At 52.3% G+C, this 26,127-nt stretch overlaps 14 protein-coding genes across 14 annotated transcripts; 9 read left to right on the top strand and 5 right to left on the bottom strand.

Annotated features, from left to right (window-relative positions):
• Positions 1–27: 27 nt before the first annotated feature.
• Positions 28–1,674, top strand: CC84DRAFT_1153384 (DUF1774-domain-containing protein). The gene is made up of 4 exons (XM_018176837.1): positions 28–178; positions 281–491; positions 544–983; positions 1,040–1,674. Exons 1-4 carry the CDS (start codon positions 139–141, stop codon positions 1,249–1,251), a joined length of 903 nt encoding a protein of 300 aa, XP_018031883.1. The 5' UTR covers positions 28–138; the 3' UTR covers positions 1,252–1,674.
• A 1,766-nt stretch (positions 1,675–3,440) lies between these two features.
• CC84DRAFT_1167727 (uncharacterized protein) lies at positions 3,441–4,975 on the bottom strand. The gene is made up of 3 exons (XM_018179247.1): positions 4,454–4,975; positions 3,770–4,349; positions 3,441–3,714 (listed from the first exon to the last, which is right to left on the bottom strand). Exons 1-3 carry the CDS (start codon positions 4,719–4,721, stop codon positions 3,519–3,521), a joined length of 1,044 nt encoding a protein of 347 aa, XP_018031882.1. The 5' UTR covers positions 4,722–4,975; the 3' UTR covers positions 3,441–3,518.
• Positions 4,976–5,701: 726 nt separating this feature from the next.
• CC84DRAFT_1167726 (uncharacterized protein) lies at positions 5,702–6,521 on the bottom strand. Its single transcript, XM_018179246.1, has one exon. The coding sequence runs from the start codon at positions 6,211–6,213 to the stop codon at positions 6,058–6,060; it is 156 nt and encodes a 51-aa protein (XP_018031881.1). The 5' UTR covers positions 6,214–6,521; the 3' UTR covers positions 5,702–6,057.
• An 813-nt stretch (positions 6,522–7,334) lies between these two features.
• On the bottom strand, positions 7,335–8,249 carry CC84DRAFT_200580 (uncharacterized protein). The gene is made up of 2 exons (XM_018185563.1): positions 7,932–8,249; positions 7,335–7,669 (listed from the first exon to the last, which is right to left on the bottom strand). Exons 1-2 carry the CDS (start codon positions 8,215–8,217, stop codon positions 7,452–7,454), a joined length of 504 nt encoding a protein of 167 aa, XP_018031880.1. The 5' UTR covers positions 8,218–8,249; the 3' UTR covers positions 7,335–7,451.
• A 118-nt stretch (positions 8,250–8,367) lies between these two features.
• On the top strand, positions 8,368–9,870 carry CC84DRAFT_1198718 (oxidoreductase domain-containing protein; the record flags this gene model as incomplete). The annotated part of the gene is made up of 4 exons (XM_018181585.1): positions 8,368–9,068; positions 9,118–9,297; positions 9,351–9,667; positions 9,714–9,870. The coding sequence occupies exons 1-4, from the start codon at positions 8,700–8,702 to the stop codon at positions 9,868–9,870; spliced, it is 1,023 nt and encodes a 340-aa protein (XP_018031879.1). The 5' UTR covers positions 8,368–8,699.
• A 1,536-nt stretch (positions 9,871–11,406) lies between these two features.
• Positions 11,407–11,707, top strand: CC84DRAFT_1221009 (uncharacterized protein; the record flags this gene model as incomplete). The annotated part of the gene is made up of 2 exons (XM_018183220.1): positions 11,407–11,458; positions 11,514–11,707. 2 exons carry the CDS (start codon positions 11,407–11,409, stop codon positions 11,705–11,707), a joined length of 246 nt encoding a protein of 81 aa, XP_018031878.1.
• On the bottom strand, positions 11,674–12,694 carry CC84DRAFT_200477 (uncharacterized protein). The gene is made up of 2 exons (XM_018185562.1): positions 12,336–12,694; positions 11,674–12,278 (listed from the first exon to the last, which is right to left on the bottom strand). The coding sequence occupies exons 1-2, from the start codon at positions 12,558–12,560 to the stop codon at positions 12,036–12,038; spliced, it is 468 nt and encodes a 155-aa protein (XP_018031877.1). The 5' UTR covers positions 12,561–12,694; the 3' UTR covers positions 11,674–12,035.
• On the top strand, positions 12,678–14,288 carry CC84DRAFT_1127247 (methyltransferase-like protein). Its single transcript, XM_018175767.1, has 2 exons — positions 12,678–12,972; positions 13,054–14,288. Exons 1-2 carry the CDS (start codon positions 12,881–12,883, stop codon positions 14,237–14,239), a joined length of 1,278 nt encoding a protein of 425 aa, XP_018031876.1. The 5' UTR covers positions 12,678–12,880; the 3' UTR covers positions 14,240–14,288.
• Positions 14,289–14,403: 115 nt separating this feature from the next.
• CC84DRAFT_1167722 (ribosomal protein S8) lies at positions 14,404–15,348 on the bottom strand. The gene is made up of 3 exons (XM_018179245.1): positions 15,313–15,348; positions 14,963–15,142; positions 14,404–14,696 (listed from the first exon to the last, which is right to left on the bottom strand). The coding sequence occupies exons 2-3, from the start codon at positions 15,093–15,095 to the stop codon at positions 14,437–14,439; spliced, it is 393 nt and encodes a 130-aa protein (XP_018031875.1). The 5' UTR covers positions 15,096–15,142; positions 15,313–15,348; the 3' UTR covers positions 14,404–14,436.
• A 146-nt stretch (positions 15,349–15,494) lies between these two features.
• CC84DRAFT_1153369 (uncharacterized protein) lies at positions 15,495–16,746 on the top strand. The gene is made up of 2 exons (XM_018176836.1): positions 15,495–16,352; positions 16,405–16,746. The coding sequence occupies exons 1-2, from the start codon at positions 15,754–15,756 to the stop codon at positions 16,625–16,627; spliced, it is 822 nt and encodes a 273-aa protein (XP_018031874.1). The 5' UTR covers positions 15,495–15,753; the 3' UTR covers positions 16,628–16,746.
• A 792-nt stretch (positions 16,747–17,538) lies between these two features.
• Positions 17,539–18,115, top strand: CC84DRAFT_200463 (uncharacterized protein). Its single transcript, XM_018185561.1, has one exon. The coding sequence runs from the start codon at positions 17,649–17,651 to the stop codon at positions 17,949–17,951; it is 303 nt and encodes a 100-aa protein (XP_018031873.1). The 5' UTR covers positions 17,539–17,648; the 3' UTR covers positions 17,952–18,115.
• On the top strand, positions 17,638–18,914 carry CC84DRAFT_1167718 (uncharacterized protein). Its single transcript, XM_018179244.1, has 3 exons — positions 17,638–18,094; positions 18,151–18,282; positions 18,336–18,914. Exons 1-3 carry the CDS (start codon positions 17,972–17,974, stop codon positions 18,705–18,707), a joined length of 627 nt encoding a protein of 208 aa, XP_018031872.1. The 5' UTR covers positions 17,638–17,971; the 3' UTR covers positions 18,708–18,914.
• Positions 18,915–19,458: 544 nt separating this feature from the next.
• CC84DRAFT_1167717 (uncharacterized protein) lies at positions 19,459–21,254 on the top strand. The gene has a single exon (XM_018179243.1). The coding sequence runs from the start codon at positions 19,848–19,850 to the stop codon at positions 20,859–20,861; it is 1,014 nt and encodes a 337-aa protein (XP_018031871.1). The 5' UTR covers positions 19,459–19,847; the 3' UTR covers positions 20,862–21,254.
• A 2,101-nt stretch (positions 21,255–23,355) lies between these two features.
• On the top strand, positions 23,356–24,714 carry CC84DRAFT_1179574 (uncharacterized protein; the record flags this gene model as incomplete). Its single annotated transcript, XM_018180425.1, has 3 exons — positions 23,356–23,485; positions 23,811–23,959; positions 24,013–24,714. 3 exons carry the CDS (start codon positions 23,356–23,358, stop codon positions 24,712–24,714), a joined length of 981 nt encoding a protein of 326 aa, XP_018031870.1.
• Positions 24,715–26,127: the final 1,413 nt, after the last annotated feature.

The following is a 26,127-nucleotide window of genomic DNA, read 5'->3' as shown; positions in this document are numbered from 1 at the left end:
CTACTTACTGCAGGGCAAATGACGTACCGTCAAATGGGCCTTGGTTGCAGCTACACGCCGCGAATAATAAGACGCAGCACCCAACGCTCGACTTGAATACCTCTCCGCCTCTTTGCGACTCCAATCATACAAATCACAATGGCTGATCAGAACGGTGCTGCGTCGAGCGGCTCTCGCTGTAAGTGCAAGCACGTCTCCAAGCTGAACACTCTGGTGCGAACACTGCCATCCAGGAGCTTCATCAGACCACCACGGGGCACGACTGACATTCAAGCTCCAGTGAATCCTTTCTCCCGCCGCGACGAGTTCTCCTCCCGAGAACTTATCCTCTACCGATTTACCACGCTCATCACCTACATCATCTTCCTGGTCACCGCCATCTACTACACCTTCCAGGCCCCCGGCCAAGGCAAGTACGAGCGCCACACGATATGGGGCAACAACACGGCTACGCCGTTCGCGCAGAACAGTATCATGACCTCCATCTACTGGTACGTCCTCTCCCCTCCATGTTCGAGCAATCATACTAATGAATCGGGACAGGATCGTCATCCTCCTCCTCCAGCTCGTCTACGCCTACTCTCTCTACTCCAAAGACCCCGTCTACGTCAACGCTGCTGCAAACATCGGCACGCACTACATCGCGTCGAATCTGCTGCTCTTCGGCTTCCTGAACCTCTGGGTGCGCAGCCACTTCTGGCTCGCCGAGCTGCTCATCGTCATCAACTTCTTCAATCTATCCTTCGCGTACTTCCGGCACTCGACGACACCCCGCCCGATCCACATTGGAACCGTCGCGGGGCCCCTGGCCTGGAACTTTGTCGCGCTGTACTGGGTGGGGGCGAAGGCGGTGCATGCGCACAACCTGCCCGCGAGGATTGTGGGAAATATCTTCATATGGGGCATCCTGGCGTATGGATGCTTTTTCCTTGTGGCATTCAAGGATTATAACATGGGCTTTGCGCTGTCGTATCTCGCCTTCTGTAAGTCTTCCCGTCCTCCTGCTCATCGTATAAGAGGAGGTGGCTAACAAGAACAGCCACCGGCGTCGGCCAGTTCCTTTCCAAGATCCCGATCTTCCAGCTACAGTGGATCTTCGCCTTTACTATTGGCGCGCTGCTGTTCATCCTAAGCCTAGGTGTGTCAAGTGGTAAGACGCCACTTGAGGGTGGTGAGGTTGTGTCTGAAGACCGCGAGCGCGCGCCGTTGTTGCGGGATGGACCGGATGTGCCTCAGGAAGGCCGTGATTAGGTGACCCGCGGTGGCGTACCGACAAGGGTCATGAGATTGCCGGCGGTCAGGTTGCGGTTGATCACTGTGGCGATTTGTTCAGTGTGGATCACGACAAAGGCGGCGATGGGTCGATGAGATGGTGGGAAAAAAAAATGGACTTATGTGGAGTGGCGGAGGGTTCCTGGGTAGCAGTGTCACTGGTCTGAGGTCGTTCTGACTCTGGGTTACCATATGGTCTGGCGTTTTTGGTTACGGTTCCTCTCTTACTCCATCGTCTTGCCTCCTCTTTGCGTTGGCGCGGCACAAAATGCCTCTGCTTGAGTTTGTATCGCTCGTCGGCTTGCTGGTTCGCAGCGACAATACCCGGCGTACGTATGGTAGTCTAGCAAATGCTTTCAGCTAGCTGTCTTCCTCTCCCTGCTCTCGCGACGTGAGAGAGACACAATTTTAGATGCTGCAATATCAGAGGCGGCATGAGTCCGCTTATTATGTTGTTCTCGACCACTCTTGTATGAGAAGCTTCCCGCAGCCAGGCTTCCAACATCGAGGTAGGATTAGGGGGGTTTTTTTTTTGGACAATCGCTTTCTGAGCGATGTTTGGTTCCTTCCCAACGCAGGAGTGACTTCCGGCTCACACTTGGAAGCTTCAGCATACAAGGCGGCATCGCTTTCGTCGAAGAATGGTTTTAGATCCCGCCAGCACCCGCGCTCCAACATCAGTCCAAGTTGTGGAATTTTCAGAGGGATGGAGCACTTGTATTCATTTTGTGGTCCCTCCGCAGCTCACGGGCATATGTGCTAATGCGAAGCATTTTTGACTTCTTGGGCCATATGATAATGAGCGCACACATTTTTTGATGACGCCCTCACGCTAGGTTCATAGTTCGATGAGATTTTTTTTTTTGGCTGCACAGGTTGCTCACAAACAAGGCATCGTCCCCCCGCAGTTCATGCAGCTGCAGGCCAGCGGTTTCTAGTGACAGCAATGCTCAATATCTGTGAAGAGCAAGTGGCGAAGAACAGTGCTTTATATAGACTTGGACGGCGGAGTTTCAGACATAGAGCAGTGAAACGCTATTTCCAAACAGGTGTGAAGAGGAGCAGAGAAGTAGAGCGTGATCCCCATATAAAGCTTGACCATGTAACGCCAGGCGTTGAGATGGCGGTCAAATTCTGCAGCTTGTCTTTTGAAGCCTTTCACTCCACACGCATTTAATGGAACGCCTCTATATTTGAATCATGTTCCACAACACATTCGCTCATGTTGTTGTAGTTTTAGCACTCGGAAACGCACAAATCAACATGCTCCTTACAAGCTTTTAGAACAAATAATAACTCAGGCCATCGTGTGAAGAGCAGAAAGGGCGCGGAGTGGAAGATATGTATGCACCGCACGTCACGCTAGAGACTGGTCACGGTAATGATGATGCTCAGCAAGCAGCATAGATGGAGTGTCTCAGATTCGCAGAGAAGAAGAGATTCGCCAATCCACGGCTTAGGGCCTCCCAGGTTTCCAGTCCTCCTACCGCACCACATGGTACGCCGTGTATTTTGTTTTCCTCCCACACAACGCACCACATAGCAGCTTTACAACATCAACTTTAGCGCGGCTGCGGACCAAAAGATTGTGTGGAGTAGAAGGCCCACGGAGAGGAGACGTTGAATGCACCTCCGATCAAACCAGGAGATAACGGTGGAAATGCTCCGCAAGCAACATTAAAGGGGATAATCGAACTTTTGAGAGCAAAGGAAAATGCCACGCCATTTCGTGACGAACAGGAATCTCATGTCGGAGATTTTAGTCCCCTCCACACACACAGCTCACCACATGACTGCAGGTTCACTCCGTTTTCAAAGAGCCCGAAAGCTCTTGGAATTGCCTGGAGTGTGGAAGAGGAACGTATGGCGCTTTATGTACATTTTGGGGCCCCCTGGAAGCGAGCTGGTGATGATCCTCGCCAACATGTGCCCTGTACACAAGCATTGGTGCCGAAACGTGGCACGTATTCCATCAACGAAAAAACATTGTGTACCCTAGGACGGCCCCAACTAGGATAAGCATTTATATGGGTATCTTCACATACATGCAGAACAAAGAGTCGAAATGATCCACAGCCGATGTGTTAAATGTACATGTTGAATACCTACAATCCACTTCTCAACTAGCAGACAGCCCTGCGTAGCATACTCCAAAAGCAACCAGAGTGCCCACGCCTCCACAATGTATCCTATACAAGAACGCCGTCGCTGTACCTCATGCGTGTCCTCCCCTGCCGCAAAGACTCTCATACAGCGCTGTAACCGCCCCTACTGCCTGGACTTTGGACTACGTTTACGACCTTGCGTCCCAGATCCTTCACCATGTACGGGATGTCGCGGATAGCGTCGCCGTGGGGAAGGAGGTCCCAGCCGCGGGCACCGTAGCGGTTGTAGTTGAGCCAGGAGCCAAAGATGAGGTATGCCGCAGTGGCGAGGAAGAGACTGTCGTCTGTGTTAGCTCTTCGTTCGACTGTCAATATATGCGGGGTCAACTTACATGATAATGAACCACGTGAAGAAACCCCAGCTCTTACCGCCGTCAGGCGCAGGCGCATCCTCGCACGCATACTTCGTGCGCCATTCTAGCCGCAGGGTCTTCACCTTGTCATCCTTGTCCGTCTTCTCGTCCTCGTACCCGCAGAAGCGCAGACTCGCCTCAGTGTCTTCACACTTGCCCTTTTCGCCCCCTCGTCGGCGCAGCTTCTTCTCCTCTTTTTTATCGCCGTTCTCGCCTTTCTTCTCGTCTTCGTCCTTCTTCGGCTCCTCTTCATGCTCGTTGGTATCTTTTTCGGCACCCTCATCGCCCTCGCGTTCTCGGTCACACACGAAATCAATGACGGCGCGCTGCTTCACTCCCTCCTTTTTCGAGTCGAAGGGGTGGCGGCCGCCGTGTAGTTCAACCCGCACACCCTCTCGCGGTGCGTCGGAGTTCGACTTCAAGTCTCGCAGAAGCCCAAAGGTAGGGTCGAGAATTGCATTGGGCCCATTTTGCATTGTGTATGTACCGGCGATGTCAACGGCCGATATTGTGTCGTTCTCATCTCCGTAGATGTCGTGAAGTGCGCGGACGCCGCATACTGGGTACGGTTAGTGTTCTGGTTGTGCATAATCCGGAAGGTATTATGGTCGTAGGTTTGAATGCGACCCGGCTGGCACCCGCGAGAAGCGCGAAGGGACGTACCTCTAGCACCATCATGGCACCAATTTTGTTTGTCTACACCCTTGTCCCGCTGTAGCTTGTTGCATACATCTAATGTAAAATTCCAGCGGGCTTCCATATCTTCAGTGCCCAACGAGTCTGTCCAGTGCACCACGCGCGGCCCACCCAGCTTCTCGAAGTTGAAATGCTGGCCCTTGGTGAGGATATCATTGCAGGCAAAGGCTGCTAGCGAAGAGGGGAGGATAGCCGACAAGGCGAGCAAAAGTTGGGATGTCCGCGGAGGATACATGATGAACGAGTATGTGCGTCTGGAGCGGCGTCGAGTAAGGGTAGTACGACGGGAAGTGCCGGGATGCGGAATAAGGGGTCGTTGGAAGGCCTCCTGCCTGCCGGGGTGACGGTAGAGGACGTCGGTCGAAGTCGATGGCTGAAATTCAGACGAGGAAAGGAGGCATACGAGCAGCCAGCTACGTTCGCAAAGCTCACGCCGCAGAAGCCAAGACTGTCTCGAAAGGGCAAGGATAAGACGCAAGCTGGATTAGCGAGCGTGGTAGAGCGCGAAGACGGGATGGGCGTCGTGGGGGTGAATAGTGTTGACCTTTCGGCGCTGCACGAGTAAGCCGTTCACCGGTTCCGTCATCAACGTTCTCGAAGAGTCGCGCACGTGGCGCAGGCGCCAAGTCTCTAGCCACATCTATCTCTTCCTGGACTAGGCATGCTCCACGCGAATCGGCCCCACTCGTGCCAACGGCAACGTCAACCAAACGCAGCTGAACCGCCTTCGCACCGTCCTGCGTCCAGCGTCCTCTGATGATGGACACCTTCGCGCGACAAACACCACCTATTACCCTCCGCCCTGAGCTTCGCAACGCTACAGCACCATCCACCGTCCAAAAATATCCCACTACCCCACACCTAGCCTTGCCGGAGATTGCCCACCTGCGTCCCTCAGCTCAGATCACCCGTCCATGCTACCCTACCAGCACATGTCTCAATTTTCAAATGCTCCGAGGTGTCAAGCACATCAGAGTTCTTACCGGCTTGCATGCACCCGATTGCCGAGGCCTCGACCGCGACGTCCCTCGCCTAGCTTCATTTCCACCTGGGAATTCTCCGATTATCAAACCACCCTATCCAGCTTGCAGCTGCAATGTCACTTGCATGGCTAAAAATACTTGAAAACGCTCCGTGTGGAGATGTAGTGTGGATGGTGATATTGATGCTAATGCTACAGTCTAAGGATGAACGCCAAGAAATGCAGGAACCGATGCTATGCTAGGACGAAAAGAGAGTCGTGATGCTAAAGGAATGTGGGTGCCGGAAGAGACCAGAGAACAAGACTCCAGAGAATGCCGCGGGAAAACAAAAACCATGCAAATGCTCAAAGACAGGAAAGAAGATCAAAGATAGAGACTCGTGTGCAAATCGTGATCCAGCGCCGAGAAATGCTTTGACCGTAAGATATCATGCTCGAGCCGCGAGACTCATTGTAGTGTAAATTCTAGTGTCGTGCCATGGCGTTCGTTCGTAGAGGTCGTACCCAGTCGACAGAAAGGAAACATTTTGCGCGCCAGAAATGCATCGAAGACGGTCCTAGGAAAATAGAGTCGACAGGAATCAGCCATTTATTTACCGCTGCCGCCCTTGCCACCCTGCTGTCCTGAGCCGCCGTTGGCAGGCATCGGGTACGGGAATGGGGCGTAGGGAAGCTGGTAGGAAGGGTTGGACCCAGACGAAGCACCGGCAGTGGAGGTGTTGCTGGGAGTGGAAGCGGAAGACATTGTTGCTGGGCGGGGCTGGGAATGAGCTCTCGGAAGTTGAGGTGGTCGTGAGTAGGGACTACCGGCTCTACGCGGTGACTGGGAAGAGCTAATCCGCGGATCACTTCGAGCGACGAGAGAACGACTTTGTCGAGTGACAGAGTCTGGCTGCGAGGATTCGGATGGCGTGGAAGAGTACTGGACAAAAACCAGAGGAGGCCTTGGATGCGAGGTGATTGATTGAGGTCCTAGGTTGAGGACGGGAGGTGTCGATTGAGAGCGTTGTCCAGCAAGAGATTGAGGAGTTCCCGCGGAATGAATGGTGCTAGAAGTCGTGCGTTGCTGAAGAGGAGCTTCTGTGACTGTTGGGGTAGCACAATCGGTCTGGGAGTTTGATGGGCTGGGTTTGTTGAGAGAGCTATTGCTCATAAGCTGACTGAGTAGGTGTTTGGTTTGAGGTCGGCGAGCCGAATAGTTGGAGAGTGTTGTGTTGGTGTGGAGTTGGTGTTGTTTGATGAGGACTCAAGGGTGATGCTGGAAAGATGTTATATACATCCATTCCCTGGAGCGGTCTCGAGAGCGGCCCTCGGTGTCAGGATGAATGTTCCAGATCTGAGATCACGAAGCTGATGACTGGCAGTGCGACAAGCCTCTGATTCTGAGTAGGTTGCAGTCTTGTGAGCTTCTCCGATGAACGTAATCGTGAGATGGGGAGGCTTGGATCCACGTTGTGCAACGATGGAGCGGACCGTTACCCTAGTATGGTCTCTTTCTTGGATTTTCGACGAATAATGAGGAGGCGCAGAACGATTTCCGATGACTTGGGATGCGGAGATTCCGGTAGATTGGATGGAAAACGTGCGTGTATACCTATTTTGAGAGTATGGCCTTCGGTGTAGGGCTGTAAGGGCCAAAAGAGGTCTGTGCACCAGTGAATCCTGAATCACGGGTAGCTGTGAGCTGCAGGCAGGCGGCTGTCGTCAGATGCTTGTTTTGAGCCTCATGCAAAGTGACCAGTTGCTGGCGCAATGACATCTGTGCAGGGTCAAATCCCCCAGTAAGATGATTGACGCTGATGTACACTTGCAATTGTGATCAAATCCCTTCCAATGTGGATGCACAGCATCTTTGTGAAGGCTAGTGTTATACGACGTCGTGATTCCATGCCGTTCCTCCACTAGTGATAGTTGAATGAAGGCTTGAATTTGTCGTGACTATGGTCAGCATATCAAATTGGCATCGCGATCGTAGCAGCTGTACTAAGGTTCGACTTGACTCGCTTGAGACGCCTTAACCGTCCGGCCCAAACTATTTCGAATACCTCCGCAATTTCGTAACTTCTCGGCCAAATCTGAGTTGCAAAAGGCCATCTCAATGACCATTTTGAGTACACCAGTCGGTGTTCGACCATTCGTCTGTGCCATCATCATTTTTGCCCGCCCGCCAACGTGCGAAATTCTCCTGTAACAAAGAACAGCTAATATTAGCTTGAATGAACACGAGATGGAGTTTTGATCTAGAGGGTTACTCAGCTATCGCCAATATCCTACGGTGGTCCGGGCGTCTTCTGTTTCTAATTGTCGGCCATACCGGTTCGATCGAAGTAACTCTTTCAGTACCTATGAGGTCATAGGGTAGAAGCGCGACCCTAAAGAAGACTTATTGCCCCCAAATTTGGTGTCATTTCACCTACGCTGATAGGTTTGGCGATGCCATTCGGAATTTTGTAAGCAACTTACTCGAGCGATTAGTGGGAAAGCTAGCCAGGGGTCGGCCGTCATCATATGTGCGGTGCCCTTCTGGAAGCTTGCCATTCTGGGAATTGCCCACGCCTCTCATCTCAGATTGGGCGGTCCTAGTAATTTCCATGCAGTTGATGCTTGGATTCGTTTTCAATTCTCCAATCAGATGTTGTATTGCGCCTATCGTGGTCGTGGTGGAGGCGGTGCAGCGGTAAGCGAAGTTTGACGGACTATACACCTTTAAGCCATGCTTATTGCCCGGAAGGACACCTATCACACCCATAATTTCCCGAAAGGGTGAGCGTGAATGCGGAATTGGAGGACGAGTAGCCCTTTAGTGGTTGCGTTGGACGGACGGAAGACTAAATTAGCTACATTAGCGTCAAGAAATAAAAGCTAATTGACGGCCTTTGATGTTAAATCTAACCGTGAACCTGATTATCCCACGCTTACACAACTCATCTAATGCCCCGTAGCTGTACTACGAGATAATTCCGCGCCTACAAATGGCATCGCTCACACCTCGATGGCTTACGAAAAGTTGAGAAAGGCTTATGCGTCCGCGCAATGCAGAGTTACGCCTGTAATGGTAGGGTCCCGTGAAGATCTAGAAGATATTAGCATACGCTATCAAAGGAATGCTCTACGCAGAATGCTTTAAATGTGGACACATATAGAGGCTATCCCAAAGATTGAAGCTTGCATCTTCGAAACGTTCGTCAGCGCTCTGTGTTGTATCCTAACGAAGTACCTCAACAAAACATCATGGCCACCGAAAAGAATCGAGTCGCTATTGTTCCAGGACAAGGCCAAGCCTTAGAGGTTGTTGATGCTGAGCTCAGCCATCCAGGTCCAGGGGAGATCCTAGTTAGGAATGAGGCAGTCGCAGTCCAACCGCTCGATGCCAAGATGCTGCACGCTGGCTATGGTGGTGCAGGTTCAATCGAGAAGTATCCGGTCATACTGGGGACGGCTGGAGCGGGAACTGTTCAAGCGGTTGGTGAAGACGTGTCTGAGTTAGCGGTCGGGGATCGAGTTGTGTTCAATACAAGGGCTCTTGTGAAGTTCGAAACGAACAAGCGCGAAGGTACCTGGCAGAAATTCGTGATCGTAAGATCCCAGACGGCCGCAAAGGTGAGTATGTCTGTCGCATCAAACCCACTATCATCTGACACTACAATAGATCGGCGATGTATCCTTCGAACAAGCAGTGTTAGTTGACTTTCCGTTGCAAACGGCGGTTGCGGCTCTAAATTTGTATCTGGGAATGGAAAAGCCTGGAAAGGGAACAGAGGATGAAAAAGTGCTGGTATGGGGTGCTGGAGGCGCGGTGGGTAGTTATGCCGTACAGTACGCAAAAAGCGTGAGTCCTGCTGTCGGCTGAGCAAGATGGATGACTGAATTAACATTTTCCAGGTTGGGCATACCGTAGTCGTCACTGCATCTCAGAAGGACGTTGCAAGACAGACACGGTTGGGCGCTTCTGCCGTTATTGATTATAAAGCTGCCGATGCCGTGGACCAACTTCGCAAATTGGGACCTTACAAATACCTCTTTTCGGCATCGGGAGATCCGGCCTCTCAGAAGGCGCTGGCGTCATTGTTGCCGGACGGAGGACGCTTTGCAAGTGTTCTCGGTGGTGAGGTTGACCTACCATCTGACGTTGAACGGGTGTACAAGCCATTCTCCCAGGCTGCGCAACACGACGAGAACCAGGAATGGCGGAGCTGGTGGTAAGTTCTCCTAATACTGAAATGTGCAAAGTTGATAAAATGGCAGGTATGGCGAGTATCTCTCGGACGTACTGCGCAATGGTCTTGTAGACCCTGTCAGCCATTTGAAGGTCTCAGGTGGTCTCGAAGCTCTACAAGAGGCGAGCACGGATGTTTTCGAAGGCAAAGTCCGGGGAAAGGTAATCGTAAATCCCCAAGAATAGGTCGCCAAAGTGGCCATACGTAGATTGTCTCGTAAACGGGGGAACACATGGATCAAGGCAACAAGATGCGATGTAGTCAAGGGGCATTCCTTTCATCAATTCTGTTCATCAAATGAGTAACGGCGAAGACGTTCGTGAGACGGCAGTATATAACCCAGGGGAGATGCCACGGCACAGATAGTTCGTTCGCACGTCCTTGTTGGCCAGGCCAGCGTCGGACTTGACGTTGTTGAGCTTGTGGTGCGCAGAGGAATGCATGTGCGCCGATGGTGCCTTTTCAGACCTTGGGAGACATTATCTCTTGTAAACCTACAACAAATGACAGCATATGTCTTTAGGTATAGTATAGTCGATTCGACGTCTGATACGATTGAAGCGGCGTTTAATCAAGGTTCCCGATCTGCGCTCGGGTCAGGCATGTTGTTGCATGCTCACGTCAGTCGGTGAAGCACCGTCTGCATGCATATGCATCGTCGGGTGCGCACTCGACAGAAATATGGTGCAAGGATGGCGACGTGCAGATGATACGAGACCCTGATGATCGCGACCCTGGTCGACAAAGCTTTCTGAGCAACCGCAAGGCCGGTGCTTCTAATCTCGTTGATTTGACGTCATCTACTACGGCACAGCTCTTGACAGCGCCAGCATCACAAAGTCTCTGCATTCTCACGTCAACATGAGCACCGGGGATATCGTAAAAGGTCGTACTTCTAGACTTGTGTAGCCTGAGTTATGCTACCATAGGCTTGACTGTCAAGATTCCTAATTAAGCTTTGCTTCAGTCTTTATGTAGACACGACAGCCCACCGTAGGCTGCACAAATAATCCTCACGATGATGTCTCATTTACCAAGTCAACCGGATACCCCAAAGTTCAATTCTCCCTCGGATCGCACTAGCATAGTGCATTGAGTGGAGACGCGAGAATGCAGCGATTCCCATGTCCACACCATGCGATATTGCGATTGCCGATCTTCGAATAGCGTCTTCGCGTCTCAGATCTGAACCCTTCAATGACTCGCTTGTAGCAGGTCGAGCGCGCCGTTCGCGAATGCAAGATCGTACCTTGCTCTAGTCTGGTACACTACCCAAAAGGAGACTAGAAGCTTCATCTCTGGTCCAGGTCGTAGTTCTTCGATGCATGATCATGACGATAGTATCTTGTGGACAAAGAAAGAGCGGTCAAAAACGCTATTATCAAGCACTTTAGACCGGGCGCGTCACGCCAACCACGTCACGGGACTGCGCGAAGACGCGTTAGAGGATGTCGTTGACGTAGTGATTAGGGTTTGAAAGCGCGATTTCTTAGAGGATGAAGCTCGGGAGACCTGAAAAAGACATATCGTTGACGCAGGAATGAAATGATGAACGAGAAGCCAGGCGACACGGTCTAGAGATCTCGAAGTATAAAGGGAGGGCATCCTGCACTCGTAGGAGCTCATCAGTTCCAATCCACTCTGCAAAAACAACAATAACAGCAATTATCTGACGCTCTTCCCACCAATACTTTCAACAACCCCAAAATACACCTCTCACCATGACAACCGGTAACGTCGTTGGCGGCCACAAGGCTAACATCAACAACCCCAGTGAGTCCTCTAAATAGACCACTCCAATCTAGTGTTGGCGCTGACATTGCTTTAGACACATCTGAGGAGTCCAAGCAGCACTCTCGCGAGGTCCTCGACAACGACTACGATGGTGGAAATGTCGAAACAGGTTCTGACGAGGGCAAGAACCCCAACAACATCGCAGGAGGGTTGAAGGCAACCATCAACAACCCCAAGGTCTCCGATGAGGCCAAGGAGAGTGCGAAGGAGCGCTTGAACAATATGTGAAGCGTGGGCTTTGAGAAAAGTATCTTCGGCCGTTCGTAGCAATGGCACCCACTTGAACTCTTGCAATGTAGCCGACTTGTGACAACTCGAGCCAACCTTAAAATTATCCGAGTCTTTCACCCTTCTCGAGAATATCTCGTCCCGGGTCGCCGAAGTAGAGAGGGCCCCCTGGCTAGGTATGCATTCCATAGCCATAAACCAGCGACTAACCCATAGTTCATGTTCTTGCATCACATATCGGTCTCTAATTTCCCAATGGCCCTTCGGCACCTGGCTAACAGCGTCTTGAGTCTTATCTCGTAATGGCGATGCGTGCTCTCTTCGACATTTACGACTCCGCGCCCTTTTCTGTATTCACCAGCCCTACAACAACCTCAACCACTCTCTTGAAACCCTCCATTTCTTCCTCGACCGTTCCTCCCATGCCCGCACTGGCGAAGCTTATCGAGTTTCCAACATATACCGGCTTCTTCAGTTTCCTCGTCAAAATTTTCGCGATTCGTGTTGTGAAGTCCAGCGTGGTCGGAGGTGTGAATAGCGGCGTGCTCAGAGGATCGGAAGGATTGTTTCTCTGTATGATGTTCGTTAGCATAACTATGGGCGCGGGGGACAAGCGACAGAAACATACGTTGGGCATTGCGTAGACGAAGCTACCGAGCGGCGCGGCGTTAGAAGATTCGGGTGTGGAAGTAGCAAGAAAGAGTAGGATATTTGGGCCGTTATCGTGGAGTTGTACGTGAATGTTTGTTTGCGGAGCGCGAGGTAAGGGAAACGAGACGGAGATGGGGGAAGTGGACGCCTCGCCGTTTAGCAAGCCTAGCTCTCCGATGCCTTTCTCGAGGGTGGCGACCATGTTGGGCAATAGCTGTGGTAATTTGGGTGTGGGAAAGCTGGACGAACCTCCAGAAGATGGAGCGGGCGGACTTAAAGCGGGGTTATCTTCTTGGCGAGTTGCGATTCAACACCACAGTGCGCTCACGATCTCCGCACAGTCGCTTTTGTGCCTCCTCCTTTCTTCCGTATCGCATACAGCCAGACTACTTCTGCCCGCTCGGGTAGCCCAATCAACAAATACATAATCCATCAAATGCCGCTAACAACCAAACGTGGATTGTAAGATTAACTGTATTGGAGGCAAAAGCATCAACTCTAGGAAATACCACGCCGTTCAAAATGGAAGGAGGAGAGGAATGGGCGGGTGAATTCAATCCCATGGCCGATTCAGAAGAGCGTGCCCACCTCCTATCGGTGCTAGATTCCTTCCGGTACGTTTTTTTCATCTACCCCTCATGAGCAACTTCATTACGGACACTGATACCAAACATGCCTGACTAATGTAAACCCAGCTCGTATCGCCATGTCGCCCATTACAACACGACTCATCTTCGACGCCGAGCTTTCTACTCCCTTCCCTCTGCTCACTGGACACTCCTCAGCCAACCTCCTTTTTCCGTCTTGGACTCTCTCTCGCATCTTGATGACTTGATTGACTCCAATGCTGAGCTCGCGGAAGCCATCTTCTGCGCAGGTTTCCAGGCCTTTGTCGCACACAATATAAACAGCGAGCAGGTCGCCAGTATCGTGCCCGAGAAGTACGCACACGATCCCTTCCAGGTCTTCAGCGCAGTACTGGACCACCTGGGCGCTAAGGCGACACCAAATGATATGGAAAAGGCGCGAAGTTGTGTGAATCAATTCTACCGCGAGTGGAGCGGCGAAGGGGAGGTCGAACGGGGAGCGTGTTTTGCCCCCATTCTCTCCACGCTTGCTTCGGAATACTCAAAGCGAAGAGAAAGGGACGTCGCAATAGGGAAGAAAGATATGAACATCCTTGTCCCGGGTGCGGGGCTCGGAAGGTTGGTCTTCGACGTCTGCAAAGCAGGCTACAGCGTCGAGGGCAACGAGATATCCTACCACGAGATCATGGCCTCATCGCTCGTTCTCAATCACATGTCGAAACGAGGCCAATTCAAAATTGCGCCTTTTGCGCTGAACTGCTCGAACCATCTTAGCCGCGAAGACCAGTTCCGCACCTACTATATTCCTGACGTGCATCCAGCATCAGAATTATCAGAAGGTGACAGTGGAGAGATGAGTATGTCTACGGGCGACTTCATTGTACTGTACAGCACGCCGGAGTACAAACACGCCTTCGATGTCGTTGCAACGGTGTTCTTCATTGACACAGCGCCTAACATAATACGGTACGTTGAGACAGTGCGGAACTGTCTGAAGCCCGGCGGTCTGTGGATCAATCTTGGTCCGCTGCTCTGGCACCACGCGTCCCGAATACAAGACCCAAAGGAAGAAGATGCGGATGATAAGAAGGGAGCGAGCAGGGGTGAGGACGTAGGAATTGCAGACCCCGGGAGTGTCGAGCTTACGAATGATGAGGTCGTCTCTTTGGTGCAGCATTTCGGGTTCACCATTGAGGAACATGAGCTGGGCGTCGACACTGGGTACATCACCAACCAGTGGAGCATGCTGAAAAGCACGTATCAGGCGTCGTTTTGGGTAGCAAGGAAGGCTTGAACTAGGATAGATCCAAATGGTATCGTTGAAACATGATACTGCACAAGACAATGGATGAGCATCACGTGTGCAGCGGAACTAATATGATATGGGTCGTGAAAACTTTTGATTGCCGTTATCATGAGAGAGATGCTCGACCTAAGGTACGTAGCATGACTCTAAGCCCAGGGTATACATCCACCGCACTTGCTAGTAGTCTAGTAGAAGAAACCAAGGATTTTTCCGGCAACGTGCTTCCTGCGGGCCTCCTCGTGATCCATGATACCGGCGGAGGTGGTGAGGACGATGTAACCGAATTGACGCGAGGGCAGGAGCTTGACAACCCACTTCTCGAGGTCGCGGAGCTGAACGTTGTAGCGGGGGGAGATGACACCGGTCTTGTTGATGCGGCCGTTGAGCTGGATGACGATTTTGCCGTTGCGGTGATCGTCAACCTCCTCAAACTCGCCAATGTAGCCTGCACATCGTCAGTCAACTGTAAATCTTCGCATGTTGTGCAACAATGACCAAGCGCAATATAGCAGCTCGATAGGCAAAATAGTGGTATGTCGCGAAGAAATAAACATCAGACGTCATGAGGATCCGAAGACGTGTAAGTTCTTCGCGTTGATATAGCGTGTACTTAAAGGGCAAGTGGTCGATGGAGCGAGCAAAACCAATGCCTAGTTATCAACACGCAGCAAGGGGAGTTGTGAAAAAAGATGAAATCCGGAGGATGCATACCGTGCTTCTGCATCACAGTCAAGAACTTGATGATGACCTTGGACGACGGGCGGATGAGAACCTGGCGCTTGCCAGACTTCTCGGCGTTGTTGATGGCATTGAGCGCATCGTTGAGAACGGAGGTCTTGACCATTTTGGCGGTGTATGGAGATTCTCAATGGCTGAGGGCGATCAAGGTATCTGTGTGGAAGTTAGCCTCCAGAAGCCCGAGCGAAAAGAGTGCCCCCAGTCTGCGACATGAGGGGTCTTCAGCTCTGTCGCGGGGAAGAGCAGTGTCGCGCTCGCACATAGGCGCGAGGCAATTGCATCTTCCGGCTATCTGAAGGGCACTCGGTAGACGGTCGACATACCTCAAGAGATCGTGGTAGTGGTGTCGATATTGGCGGTGATGAACAGGCGAAGCGAAAGTTCGAACAGATTTTCGACAGGCTGGTGTGGGACTCTCGGCAAAACGCGCGGGCCGAGCTTGGCCCGTGCCCGCCAGCGCGCTTTCCAGCTACGCGTCTGTCTCTCCACAGCATGTTCAGCACCACCAAGTTTCCAATACCTGGATGCAACTAATAAGAAGATACATTCAAATCCTGCTGATATGATATGACTTTCTTTGGCATACTCACCATGAGCACGTGAGCCCGCGTTTACACTAATGGACTTAGTCATGACGTACAGAAGTTATCTCCGGTTCGTCTGTATGCCCCTCCGTCTTTACAGCGGTTCAAATCGTTGTGCATCTTCTAAGCCCTGACATTTGGCATCCTTCATTGTACTCCTCACAAGCATACAGCATCGCCATGTCCGAAGCCTGCTGTACTTGTGCCGCATTGCTATCCTCGATTCCGCCTACCTATGACGAGAAGACCGAGAAGCCTACACAGTATGAGCGCCGACTCGAATGCTGCGGTCGAGCGATATGCGCCCGATGCATGACGGATAACCCACGCTTCAAGACTTACTGCCCATTTTGCCAGGTCTCCATCGTACCCTCGCCCCTGCCGCAAGGTCTACGAGATCCTCCAGCGTATTCGCCACCGGATGGGTCAGTGGACGAGCTTCCGCCATATTCAACCCAAAATACACTACAACCGCAACCACCAACGGAGAAGTCGAAGGATGCGCTGGCAGACAGCGCGCCTGATGTCTTACACTTTGTTGACCCAAACAACGACACCATATCATCCCTCTCGTTGCGATATGGCGTGCCTGCGGATGCACTAAGACGAACGAACAACATGTTCGCTGACCATCTTTTGGCCGCGCGGAGAACTGTTTTGATATCTGGGGAGTACTACAAAGGTGGCGTGAGCTTAAGCCCAAGACCACTTGAAGGGGAAGAGGAAGAGATCAGGAAGGGTAAGGTGAGAAAGTTTATGGTGGGTTGTAAGGTCGCCGAGTAAGCAAGACCACTAAGCAACCCGCGGAAGAGTCCAACTAATCAGGAGGAGCGTTGCTCCTCAAAACAGGTATGATGTCGCGTTAATATACTTGCAACAAGCAGACTACAATCTCGATGATGCCATCACAGCTTTCAAGGCCGACGAGCGATGGGAGAAAGAGCATCCGTTGGAGGCAGCGAGGAAAGGGAAAGCCAAGACCCCTCAAAGAAGTAGCAGACGAAAATGGACCTTGGGCGGTAGCGGAGGGGGCCTCACTGGGCAGATGTCATGAGTTAGCGGTAAGAGGGGAGCAACAATACCCAAGCAACCTATGACAGGGTGCAAGTCTTTACAAATAGAACATTTTCCATGCATATGCTCACTGGAGCGTAGAGACAGTCAGCTGCGTTGAATCGCGACCTTTACCTCGGATTTGAGAAGTTCCGTGACAAAGATAACCTTCGGTATTGAGTTCAAATGCTGCTGCCATCAATGCAGATCATTGCTACTTAGGACGATTCGAGCTCAACCCTTTACTGCAGTGCTAGACGTGAACGAAAATGCGTATTTACATATCACATAAGCCTCTTGATCATGTATTGAGTGGTACATCTGTGCAGCTGTTCAGTCGCGAAATTATAAGAGAAGCTCAGTAAAGCGGTAGACGAGGAAGGGGTGACGGGACATTCTTCTATTGAGAGGACCTCAAGAAGGAGATTCTAGACTCAGCATCGGTTCTGTTTCTCAACATCCTAGAAACACTGTCGCGTCCAAAGGTTGTGTTTTCTTTGCTCCTGAGTCGTCGGCATCGCTGTCAACTCGACCAATCAGACCCCACGCACATAAGCGCCAAACCTCGACCGAATCATCTTCTGCACCTGCACGCATCGAAGCGCCTATCCACCTGCAACCCCGTTTCAGAAGCCTGGGCACCCGCATGAGACCTGTTGCAGCGTCTCATTCGCCGCGCTGTCTCTCCACATTGCTAGACACTCGAATCCACGCGCCGAAGTGGACGAACAGGTCAGCCACGGTGCTTAATGGACGGCTATCGGCCGTCTGTGAGGCCAATGACCTCTCGCTCAAATGTTGAAGATGTGGAGAAGTGGAGATAGCACTGCAGAAAACGGTCAGGAGGGGTGTTGATGAAAGTAAATTGGTGCACTATTTTCGACGAAGAGATGCATGGCTACGCGCGCACCCTGCAGCGTCGTCGCGCCCTGCTATTGTAGGCACTCTGAGTCTAAAAACTACGTTGGATCGACGCGCCCGAGTCCACGCTTGCTTATTTTTGGATGTAAGGGAAAACGTTTATGGGGTGGGAGTGCAGGCGGGGCGCCAGACGCTTGAAACAGCGACGGCTGTGGGTATGTTTTAAAGGCCGGGATCTCCCTCATCGTGAGACTCCTTTCTTCTCAGGCAAGCAAGCTACCTCGAGTTATATCAACGTTCGTCGCAGACGTTGTGTTCCTGTCTTTCTGTTGTTTGTTCAAAGTCGTTCCTTGGGTTTGGGTGTACCTGGTTGTGTACCCGCCTTTTCAGTCTATCCTTTAAATCTACATTACGATCCTAGGCCACCTCAGCCACTTTACCCAGCAAGAGTTTGGAAATCCTAAAACGAACAAATAAAGTCAAGATGAAGATCAACCCTGCACCTTTGCACTTGGCCCAGACGGTCATTACTGGCCTCGTAGTTGCGTTCAGCATTGCGATCCTGGGCACTGCCGCGCATACTCTCGATGTCTTCAACAAGCAGCAGGTAGGCAGCCTAGGTCGAACGGCGATCGAAATGGACGCTAACGGGACCTGCTCTAGACATCCAACCCGTGGTGGCTTCCGCTCTGGCCCCAGCACTTTGATGTGCATGGCACCAATGCATTGGTCGCGTCGGCGACAGTGACTCTCGCCTTGTCTGGTGTCTTCCTCGTCATGTCGCTCATTCCTCAGGTAAAAATCTCTCCACAGATCCTCCTCAGTGCCAGCAATAACATCAACGACAGGTCAATCTCGCGAACAAGCACACTTTGCGTGCGCTGTTGGCCCTTGGCTCCGCGGGCCCATCTTCCCTCCTCACTGTCGTTACTGTCATCTACGTCCACATTTTGAACGCCAAGTCCGAACTCGATACCATCCAGACGTGGACCTGCAAGTACAAGAACAGCGCACCGATGCAGCAGGACATGGCGCTTGCCAGTAACATGGGCAACGGCAACTTCACCTCGCTGTGCCATCAGAGCAAATTTGCGCTTTACGGGACGCTAGTCGTGTTCGTGTTGTTGTGCGCGAGCATGGGTCTGAGTGTGGTGGGGTGGATGGCGGACAAGTGGAGTGAGCGGCAGGAGAGGAAGGAGTTGGAAATGCAGCAGTCGTAAGGAGATGCTGTTCCACCTCGACGCAGGCGTGGTGACAGCGACTGCATAGAAGAACGCATTCCAGGTGTATGCACTACACAGAATGAGGCCGTTCATATTGCGATGGACGGTACGAAAGAAGATGATAATGAACATGCGCTCACATTAGATTGAGCACGGGGCGCAATGGAAATCGGGAATCGCATCGGCGGAACAAACTTACCTAGGAGCAATTGTCAGCATTTATATATATTAATCCAACGATCTTCAAATCAAGGTGTACGCCTAGATATCGATCCAATGCGTGAAAGCAGTGAGGGGAAAGCATTTAGCACAACGATCTTATGAAGAAGTCTTGTCTTTTTGGACGCCGTCGTGGGCATATGAGCTTGAAGCGACGGTCTTCAAGCTGTGGATGCTGGTGCTAGCCAACCAACACTGCAATCTGATGCAAGCGCATGCCAATTGCGATTTCAATTACCCCGGATTCTTCGAGCGCATATATAAGTAGGCCCGTTCTGTTGTAGACAAAGCAGCCCTGTGCTGCATTTGGGTAGACAGCGCACGCAACCGAACTCTGAGCCAGACTGAATCCGCCAACATCTGCGTCTCAAAGCCGACGTTGACGTTTACCTATTTTAAGGCTGCCCACTGCGGGCCACTGTGGATTCAATCCCGAGCCATCTGTGCGCTGGACGCTGATTCACGTTGATGACCGGATCTGCTCGCCTAGGAAGCACAAGCACGACGTTCAGACGCGCTCGTGCCGGCCGCCCATCAATCCCGGAGACGCGACAGATCATCGCTGCGCGGCGCGTCTCTTCCCCTCATACGGACCGCCCAACATCGTCATTAGCAGCCCGCGTTTACAATTAATACCTGGCCCGCCGGCGCTGCTGCGCTCGACCCTCGCCGTTACACCGTCTAGCCTCTATCCGCCCACCACCGCCGCATGAATACTGAGCATCCCCATATTATTGATTACGGCAACAGCACACGCCCCCTGCAACTCTCTTTGCCCTGTGCCCAGGCGATTCCCCTTTCAGCTCCCGAAGCTCGAGGCCAGGGTTGTGCTGCGCGCACCAACCAGCGCACAGTTCGCGGGCCTAAGCCCCTCAAACACTCGATATCCTCTCATCTCCCATCTGCCCCCTCACGATAATGCCACCCGGCGGCAACACCCACCTCTCCTCCACCCAGCACAGGAGCAAGCGGCCGTACCAGCCGCCCATTACCAGCTTCTTCACGCCCTACGACTTCGGGGATTCTTCTGAGAGCGATAACGAGCGGGGGCCTGGACCAAACACCCATAGGCACATCAGCGCTAGTGGACCGAAGCACCAACAACACCCACATCAACAATTTCAGCAGCAGCTCCCAGGGAGCGTACAGGCCGATCTCCTCAGTGTAGGCATGCGTGTGCGGAAGAGCGTGCCTGAGGGCTACAAGACGCACAAGACCATGTCGCTGCCCTCGATCCAGACCACTCTCACCATGACACCGAACGGCACCTCGACTACCATGACCACCACCCAAGATCACAGCGTCAAGCCGCCTCGCGATCCCGTACCTGCCCAAGTGCTGCACCAGCGCGAGCTACTGCCCTTCTGCGGCCTGCAAAAGATCGGTGGTTATGCCGAACAGCCTGTCACCAACGTGCACCTTTACGGCGGGGCAGATGCCTCGGGCGAGCGTGCGCTGAACATCTTTCCCTTGCCCGCCGAAGCCTTTTCGCAACCCTTCAGCTCACAGTCTTCGACGAGCTCATCCATCTCGAATTCATCGTTTCAGGCCCCCAATCCTGCCAACTTGCACAAGCGCTCTTGGCAAGATGAAGACGAAGCGCCCGCCCGCCTCAGCTCAAATTTCTTGTTCAAAATACCCGTAAAGGTGTCTGAGGACGAGGTGCCTATCTCGCCTCTCTCGGCAACGCCTCCGAATGGCTTCCCACAAGCACCACTGCGGCCGTTCGCGCAGCCTAAAACAAGGAGATCGGGCTTGAGAGCGACGGACATCGATGGCATGATCGTCAAGGAGGTGGATATGGACATGGATCTCGGAAATGCGGACATGACCGAAGGGCGCGTGGTCGTTGGAAGCTCCAGCGATTTCGACGAGGCTGAATTCCTGCAGCCGTGGGGTGCCGGACGAGAAGTCTGCATGACTGGGATATGAGCTTGACGGCCATTCAATGGCCCTCTTACGCTTCATGTTCTCGCTTTGAGTGGCCATCTCGCCACCTTTTACGTTTCTCTTCTTCTATGTTTGAACACGAACCTTTCCTTCCCGTCCTGTTTTATGTTGAGCGCGGCATACGCTCATCTGCTTTATACACAGCTTTCCCTGTTGTCTTTCCCTCTTCACTCGGCATGGCGGAAGGCGTTCGGTAGTGGGATGAATGTCTGGACAGCGCGTCTCGACTCGGCATAATGGAGTATACCCATGGTTTTGGTTTCTTTTGTCCTAGGGTGGAATTTTCGTTCACCGTATGCTGCCTTTCGTTCTCATAATGTATTCTTCAGGCATCAGTGTCGGAATAGAAATGGAAGTCGTAACAAATCAAGTGCAAATCCTGGGTGTATCTTGGAGTGCCATCCCGCTTCCTCTTCAGCTTTAGTGCTGGAAGGCAGACCATTGTGCAACATTGCAACTGTACTTCATAACACGAGCGCGACACCTCGACTTGTTATCCCACAGTCCTGGATTCTCCCTACCTCATGCTACAATAACGTCAATATCACAGTTGCGTGCCGGGAATCCCCTGCATTACCAAATGTCGCTCTGCAAGCTACCTCTCGCGCTACGCTATCAGATCTACTCATACCTTCTTTTGACACGTTGGAATATCCTGCCCACCACCACTCATCCATATCGTGAAACCCAAAGGCTCGGGTACTCTGTCACACCGTCACTGCAAAATTCATGCATTCTCCGAAGAAGTCTACGAGGATTTTGCGCACGAGGTGATCAATCCAGTCCAGGCATACGGCTCGATGTTCACGAAGTATGGCTCCAATCGCCAATACCTCTCTACTCCACGCTCCAAGACAAAAATATAGAAGACGTTGGATATATCAGTCGATTGTGGGCGCAAGGAGGTTCACCGCCATCTGCGCACGCTGGATTACCCAAGATCTTCCTTCTATACTCCTCACCTGTCGCCAACTAGCGAACGAGATCCGCGCATGGCTTCACCCGCGCTCTTTTTTTTTTTGACTTTCGCCTGAGATAAGCAGAAGCATGTGACATGTTCACCGCAAATCTGTTACCGGGAACCAGAGAACTGATCCGTGAGATACGATTAACAATGTCAATCCACGACTATCGTTCAATTTGGAAGCAGAACTATCTACCAGGGGGGGAAATGGAAGATTCCAGTTGGCTTTAGATCCGAAATAGTTTCGATTGGATGTGAGCGATCCCGAAGAACCTCGAAGGCCTTCTTCCCAGACTCCGCGGTCTGCATGTCAACCTGTAGCATGGAATCTCGCCAATCATGCAGTGAAGGGCAGTCTTCAGGACTTCCGGCTCCGACCAAAGACGAGAACTGGATGAAGAGGGCTCTGGTACCTGTGCCGGGATTTGCTCTCTTTCTCTCCAGGAGGTTACGATTCTCGTTGGTAACATTTGGCCTCTTGGCGAAATTGGGTCGGGGGACCCCAGAATTCACGAAAAAAGACTGCTATCAGAGATTCTGAGGACGCAGCTTTTGGGTGCTCAAGTGCGTCCGACCAAGTTTGTTGGAACAGATACTCGATCGTGAGCTCAAGAAGGTTGACTTGACTTATTCAGCTAGATTCGTCCGCTTCGCTGACTTGAAACCAGCAAGAATATTTGTACTTATGTATATACTTCATCCATAGCCATTCAAGAAGATAGACGTCGAGATGCGCAAAGAGAACGCATTAGCTCGGCCAATGAGGCCGTTGCGCCTGCTCTACTAGGATGTAGTGATATTGGTATGTCGTGGCGTTCAACTTCACCGGGAGCCGCACGTGGCACGTGAATCAGATCTTGACTGCGAAGGCCATGCTTCTTCTCGGGAGGTGAAAGTCAGGCGGCTACCCGCGGCGCAGCCCTTATGAACCCGCACGCAGCTCCCGGTGGGACTCACCACAGTGCTTCTGCAGACCACACCACCCAGCCCTGGTTTATACGCTGAATAGACGCACGGCTTTACTTCCGCCACCAACGCCTTGACCCAGCGCTCGAGTACTCCTCATACAGCATCCACGTTGTCTCACATCAACATAGTTTCCCCTCTTCATCAAAAGAAGGCAACCCAAAGCCCACGCATCCAGACACTTCCCAAGCACATGCCATCCCATTTCCGGCGTTGGGCACCAGGTTGAGAATCCTACTGCTCGAATCTACACAGCACCTGCCTGTCTTCGTGATGCAGGGCCTCCCGAATGAAGGCAAATTACATGCGCAGAGCAAAAGCGGAAACAACTAACGAGGCTGTAGTAGCAGAGTGGGGGCTAGCCTAGTTGAAGGATGCTCAGTGTGCAGGGCGCTTCAGGGGGGTATTGCGTGCAGACACGAGCACAATGGCAACTTGTTCCGCAGAGCTGTGAAAAATGTATAGATAGCGTAGAGATTGGGGTTGCAATGTAGAGGCAAGGTGTTCCACACCGCAGCTCGAGAGCACTCACAGGACACGCCCGGCATGCTTCTACACATCATTTTGTTGGCTACTCTTTTCTGCCTCGTCTTCGTGACGGCAGCCGCGTCGTCGGCATCATCTGGCTTTTCGTTGGCCAAAGCATTGGCCGAACGCAGTGGAAGACTACCCGGACGTGAACTTCGAGCGTCAACCAATATCGCGAAGCTTACGACACGATCGGCGACACCAGTTGCCTAAGGTTCAACGCCAGGAAGAAGCAGCGAGCACGACCATCGATCTTCCTGCACCACCGATATCTGCTCCGGCTACAACGCAGACGCCGAGCACTACAAGTCTGGATCGTAAATTTTTATTCATAGACAAGGAGCTTCCTCTTCCAGGAGATGCCGGTGCCAATGTGCATGTCAAGTGCAAGAACTGCTCCACGTTTGGCGAACTCGATTTCTCTTTTACCAGCTTCAGTCTTTGAGACCCCGGAGATACCAACAATGATACAGGCTTTCAGCTGGAAGACTTCTTCGAGGGTGGAGAGGCACCCATCGTCGCTAAAGGGTTAGGCGCGAGGGTGGACCTGGGAATCGGCGTTAGCAGCGACGGCGGCTTCGACGTCTCTGTCTTCGAAATCCCGTTGCTATTTGCCATTGTAGTAAGTCAGCGGTACCACATATTCGTGTTACATACCCACTGATACCATTTCAGATCCGGGGGATCGGCAGTGCCGGCCTTCTTTACGCACCTGCCCTCCACTTTGCATGGACGCTCAATGGCACCCTCAACTTCACCACTGGCTTTGAGATTGCTGTCCCGGACAACTCCAACATATTCATTGATCTCACAGAGCCCAACAATTCCAGCACATCTGGGTTCGATGCGACAACTGTGACGCCGGTCCCCTTCCAGGCTAGCGTGGACGTGGATGATGTACAGCTCTCCGTTGCGCTGCGCCAACAGGTACAGATTAGGTTCAATTTCAACAACGGCATCAGTGCAAAGGTTGATGTCTATCTAAATCTGCCCAAGTTCGGCGCAGGCCTCACCAAGAAGTCGGGGGTAGATGAGAACTACGGTGCTTTGGCGAGCAGCGCATCTGGGTACAAAGACGTGGCGCAGGAGGTGTTTAAAGATGTTTTGAGTATTGAGCCTAGCGTCGACTGGGGTATAGGCATTGAAGGCGAGGTAAGCTGGTTCGGGGCAACTAGTAATTTCGAGCAGGAGTTTGCGAATGTGATATTCTCAGATGTAGATAACCAGTGTTTGGTTTTCAATGGGTTGACAGGAGCGTACGTCGACGCGAAAGAGGTAGTATCAGAGGCTAAGAGAGGCGACGCAAGACAAGTGCGGGTGATCAAGGTTGTGTATTTGATGCAGGCTTTGATAGTGGTAGTTTCTACTTTGCTTTGAGATGACAAACCATGGACGTGTCATCGATAATGCTCTCATGTATTATGAACGTCCCGTCAGCACTCTCTGGCACTTTTATGGAAGAGGCTCAACGCGTTTGAAGGATATCGTGGGCAACTGATCACCAGAATTGACAAAGTCTTGCGAGTTGCTGTCTCGAATGCAAAGTTTAGGGTGATTGGAGCTACATTCAGCGCATAAGCCCTGATCCAGATGCTTCTAGGAGCAGGTGCTGCGTTGGCGGCCAAATTCGTGCCGGCCGCGTCGGATCTGCCAGGGTGAATCTGGTAGGTGTAACGGCAATAACGGTCGTACGCAGCACAGTATGCAGGATGACTTGTAAACAAAGATTCGCGCAGGCTGTTGAAGACGACCTTGTGATGAGAGAGTGATTGTTCAATGGCGAACTTGTTCGCGCGATGCCCACTGTCGGCTCACTGTATGATGGGTATCCGTGGGAATGGCAACTGCTATGTGTTCAGTTCTGCAGAGCCTTGATGCGGGCACAATGTCCTTAACGACTCGAGTAAAATGGACATGAGAGCACGAGCTCCACCTTGGTCACAGTGATGCTTCAAAAAGCCCAGGGTGAGTGGGTCTGATCAGCCTCATCTGATGAACCCTAGAGTCGTGGAACCTTTGTGCGCGCCAAAGTAGGGGATGGGGAGCCCTGGCCAGCCTCAAACCCATCTCTGGGTGTCCTGGAAGGAGTGCGACATGCTGCATAACTGAGGTAGGAGTTGGCGGTATCAGCTGCTCCCCATCATGCAATACTTCTGTGCGCAAGACCCGTGACGGAGCCTGCCGCCGATGAGCTGTCTCTGTTGGACAAGCGCAGCTCCGCGCACAAAAAGGTTCACGTCTCGGGGTCAAAACCGATAACGGACGTGATCCGACCGATGGTTCGCGCAATGTTGCGGATAGGAGGGCGGCGCGTGCCGTACACATTCGGGCCAGGCCCTGGGGCGACAGCCCGCCGACGTCAATCGAACCGTTTGTCCAATCAATCGTATCTAGAGACAATAGCAAGGTTCTTCCTCATGCTACCTGTCCGCCGTGTAGACACGGGCTCGGTGTCGAAAGAGCAGGCTGCACGGTCCCGGCACCACTAGGATGCATTGTCGAGATGTGATCAGTACATCTTGGAAGCATCGAACGGTTCCATTCACTCAAGCCTTGCGCTATTTGGACGAGTGCGTTGATTGCTGTGACGCTGCGGCGATGGGCAGCGCCACAGGGAGAGCTCGAGTCGGGGACATGTCGTCGGAAGAGGTGCAGGAAGGCGCGGCCTCGCAGTTACTCTGGAGGAACGCGGGAAAGAGCAACCAGGCCTCGTCATGCTCCCAGAGCTCCCAGAGCAATGCCAACTGAATGATAGTCGGGGTCCTCGATCGCCTGGTGGCCTTCAGGATA

This window comes from Paraphaeosphaeria sporulosa, assembly GCF_001642045.1.
Source record: "Paraphaeosphaeria sporulosa strain AP3s5-JAC2a unplaced genomic scaffold CC84scaffold_10, whole genome shotgun sequence".
Classification (NCBI taxonomy): Eukaryota; Fungi; Ascomycota; class Dothideomycetes; order Pleosporales; family Didymosphaeriaceae; genus Paraphaeosphaeria; species Paraphaeosphaeria sporulosa.
Note: the sequence above shows the minus strand (reverse complement) of the source record. Positions and strands in the feature narration are given on the sequence as shown.

Bases quoted from the DNA above. Each gene is read 5' to 3' on its own strand.
- CC84DRAFT_1153384 (XM_018176837.1), top strand. From the start codon at position 139: ATGGCTGATCAGAACGGTGCTGCGTCGAGCGGCTCTCGCT. The intron at 179-280 runs GTAAGTGCAAGC...TTCAAGCTCCAG, and splicing joins TGCGTCGAGCGGCTCTCGCT to TGAATCCTTTCTCCCGCCGC. The intron at 492-543 runs GTACGTCCTCTC...GAATCGGGACAG, and splicing joins ATCATGACCTCCATCTACTG to GATCGTCATCCTCCTCCTCC.
- CC84DRAFT_1167727 (XM_018179247.1), bottom strand. From the start codon at position 4,721: ATGTATCCTCCGCGGACATCCCAACTTTTGCTCGCCTTGTCGGCTATC. The intron at 4,350-4,453 runs GTACGTCCCTTC...AACCGTACCCAG, and splicing joins GTGCCATGATGGTGCTAGAG to TATGCGGCGTCCGCGCACTT. The intron at 3,715-3,769 runs GTAAGTTGACCC...CACAGACGACAG, and splicing joins TTCACGTGGTTCATTATCAT to TCTCTTCCTCGCCACTGCGG.
- CC84DRAFT_1167726 (XM_018179246.1), bottom strand. From the start codon at position 6,213: ATGTCTTCCGCTTCCACTCCCAGCAACACCTCCACTGCCGGTGCTTCG.
- CC84DRAFT_200580 (XM_018185563.1), bottom strand. From the start codon at position 8,217: ATGGGTGTGATAGGTGTCCTTCCGGGCAATAAGCATGGCTTAAAGGTG. The intron at 7,670-7,931 runs GTAAGTTGCTTA...AGCTAATATTAG, and splicing joins CTTTCCCACTAATCGCTCGA to CTGTTCTTTGTTACAGGAGA.
- CC84DRAFT_200477 (XM_018185562.1), bottom strand. From the start codon at position 12,560: ATGGTCGCCACCCTCGAGAAAGGCATCGGAGAGCTAGGCTTGCTAAAC. The intron at 12,279-12,335 runs GTATGTTTCTGT...AACATCATACAG, and splicing joins TCGTCTACGCAATGCCCAAC to AGAAACAATCCTTCCGATCC.
- CC84DRAFT_1127247 (XM_018175767.1), top strand. From the start codon at position 12,881: ATGGAAGGAGGAGAGGAATGGGCGGGTGAATTCAATCCCATGGCCGAT. The intron at 12,973-13,053 runs GTACGTTTTTTT...ATGTAAACCCAG, and splicing joins TCGGTGCTAGATTCCTTCCG to CTCGTATCGCCATGTCGCCC.
- CC84DRAFT_1167722 (XM_018179245.1), bottom strand. From the start codon at position 15,095: ATGGTCAAGACCTCCGTTCTCAACGATGCGCTCAATGCCATCAACAAC. The intron at 14,697-14,962 runs GTATGCATCCTC...GACGATGTGCAG, and splicing joins GACTGTGATGCAGAAGCACG to GCTACATTGGCGAGTTTGAG.
- CC84DRAFT_1153369 (XM_018176836.1), top strand. From the start codon at position 15,754: ATGTCCGAAGCCTGCTGTACTTGTGCCGCATTGCTATCCTCGATTCCG. The intron at 16,353-16,404 runs GTAAGCAAGACC...AATCAGGAGGAG, and splicing joins GTGGGTTGTAAGGTCGCCGA to CGTTGCTCCTCAAAACAGGT.
- CC84DRAFT_200463 (XM_018185561.1), top strand. From the start codon at position 17,649: ATGGGGTGGGAGTGCAGGCGGGGCGCCAGACGCTTGAAACAGCGACGG.
- CC84DRAFT_1167718 (XM_018179244.1), top strand. From the start codon at position 17,972: ATGAAGATCAACCCTGCACCTTTGCACTTGGCCCAGACGGTCATTACT. The intron at 18,095-18,150 runs GTAGGCAGCCTA...GACCTGCTCTAG, and splicing joins ATGTCTTCAACAAGCAGCAG to ACATCCAACCCGTGGTGGCT. The intron at 18,283-18,335 runs GTAAAAATCTCT...CATCAACGACAG, and splicing joins TCATGTCGCTCATTCCTCAG to GTCAATCTCGCGAACAAGCA.
- CC84DRAFT_1167717 (XM_018179243.1), top strand. From the start codon at position 19,848: ATGCCACCCGGCGGCAACACCCACCTCTCCTCCACCCAGCACAGGAGC.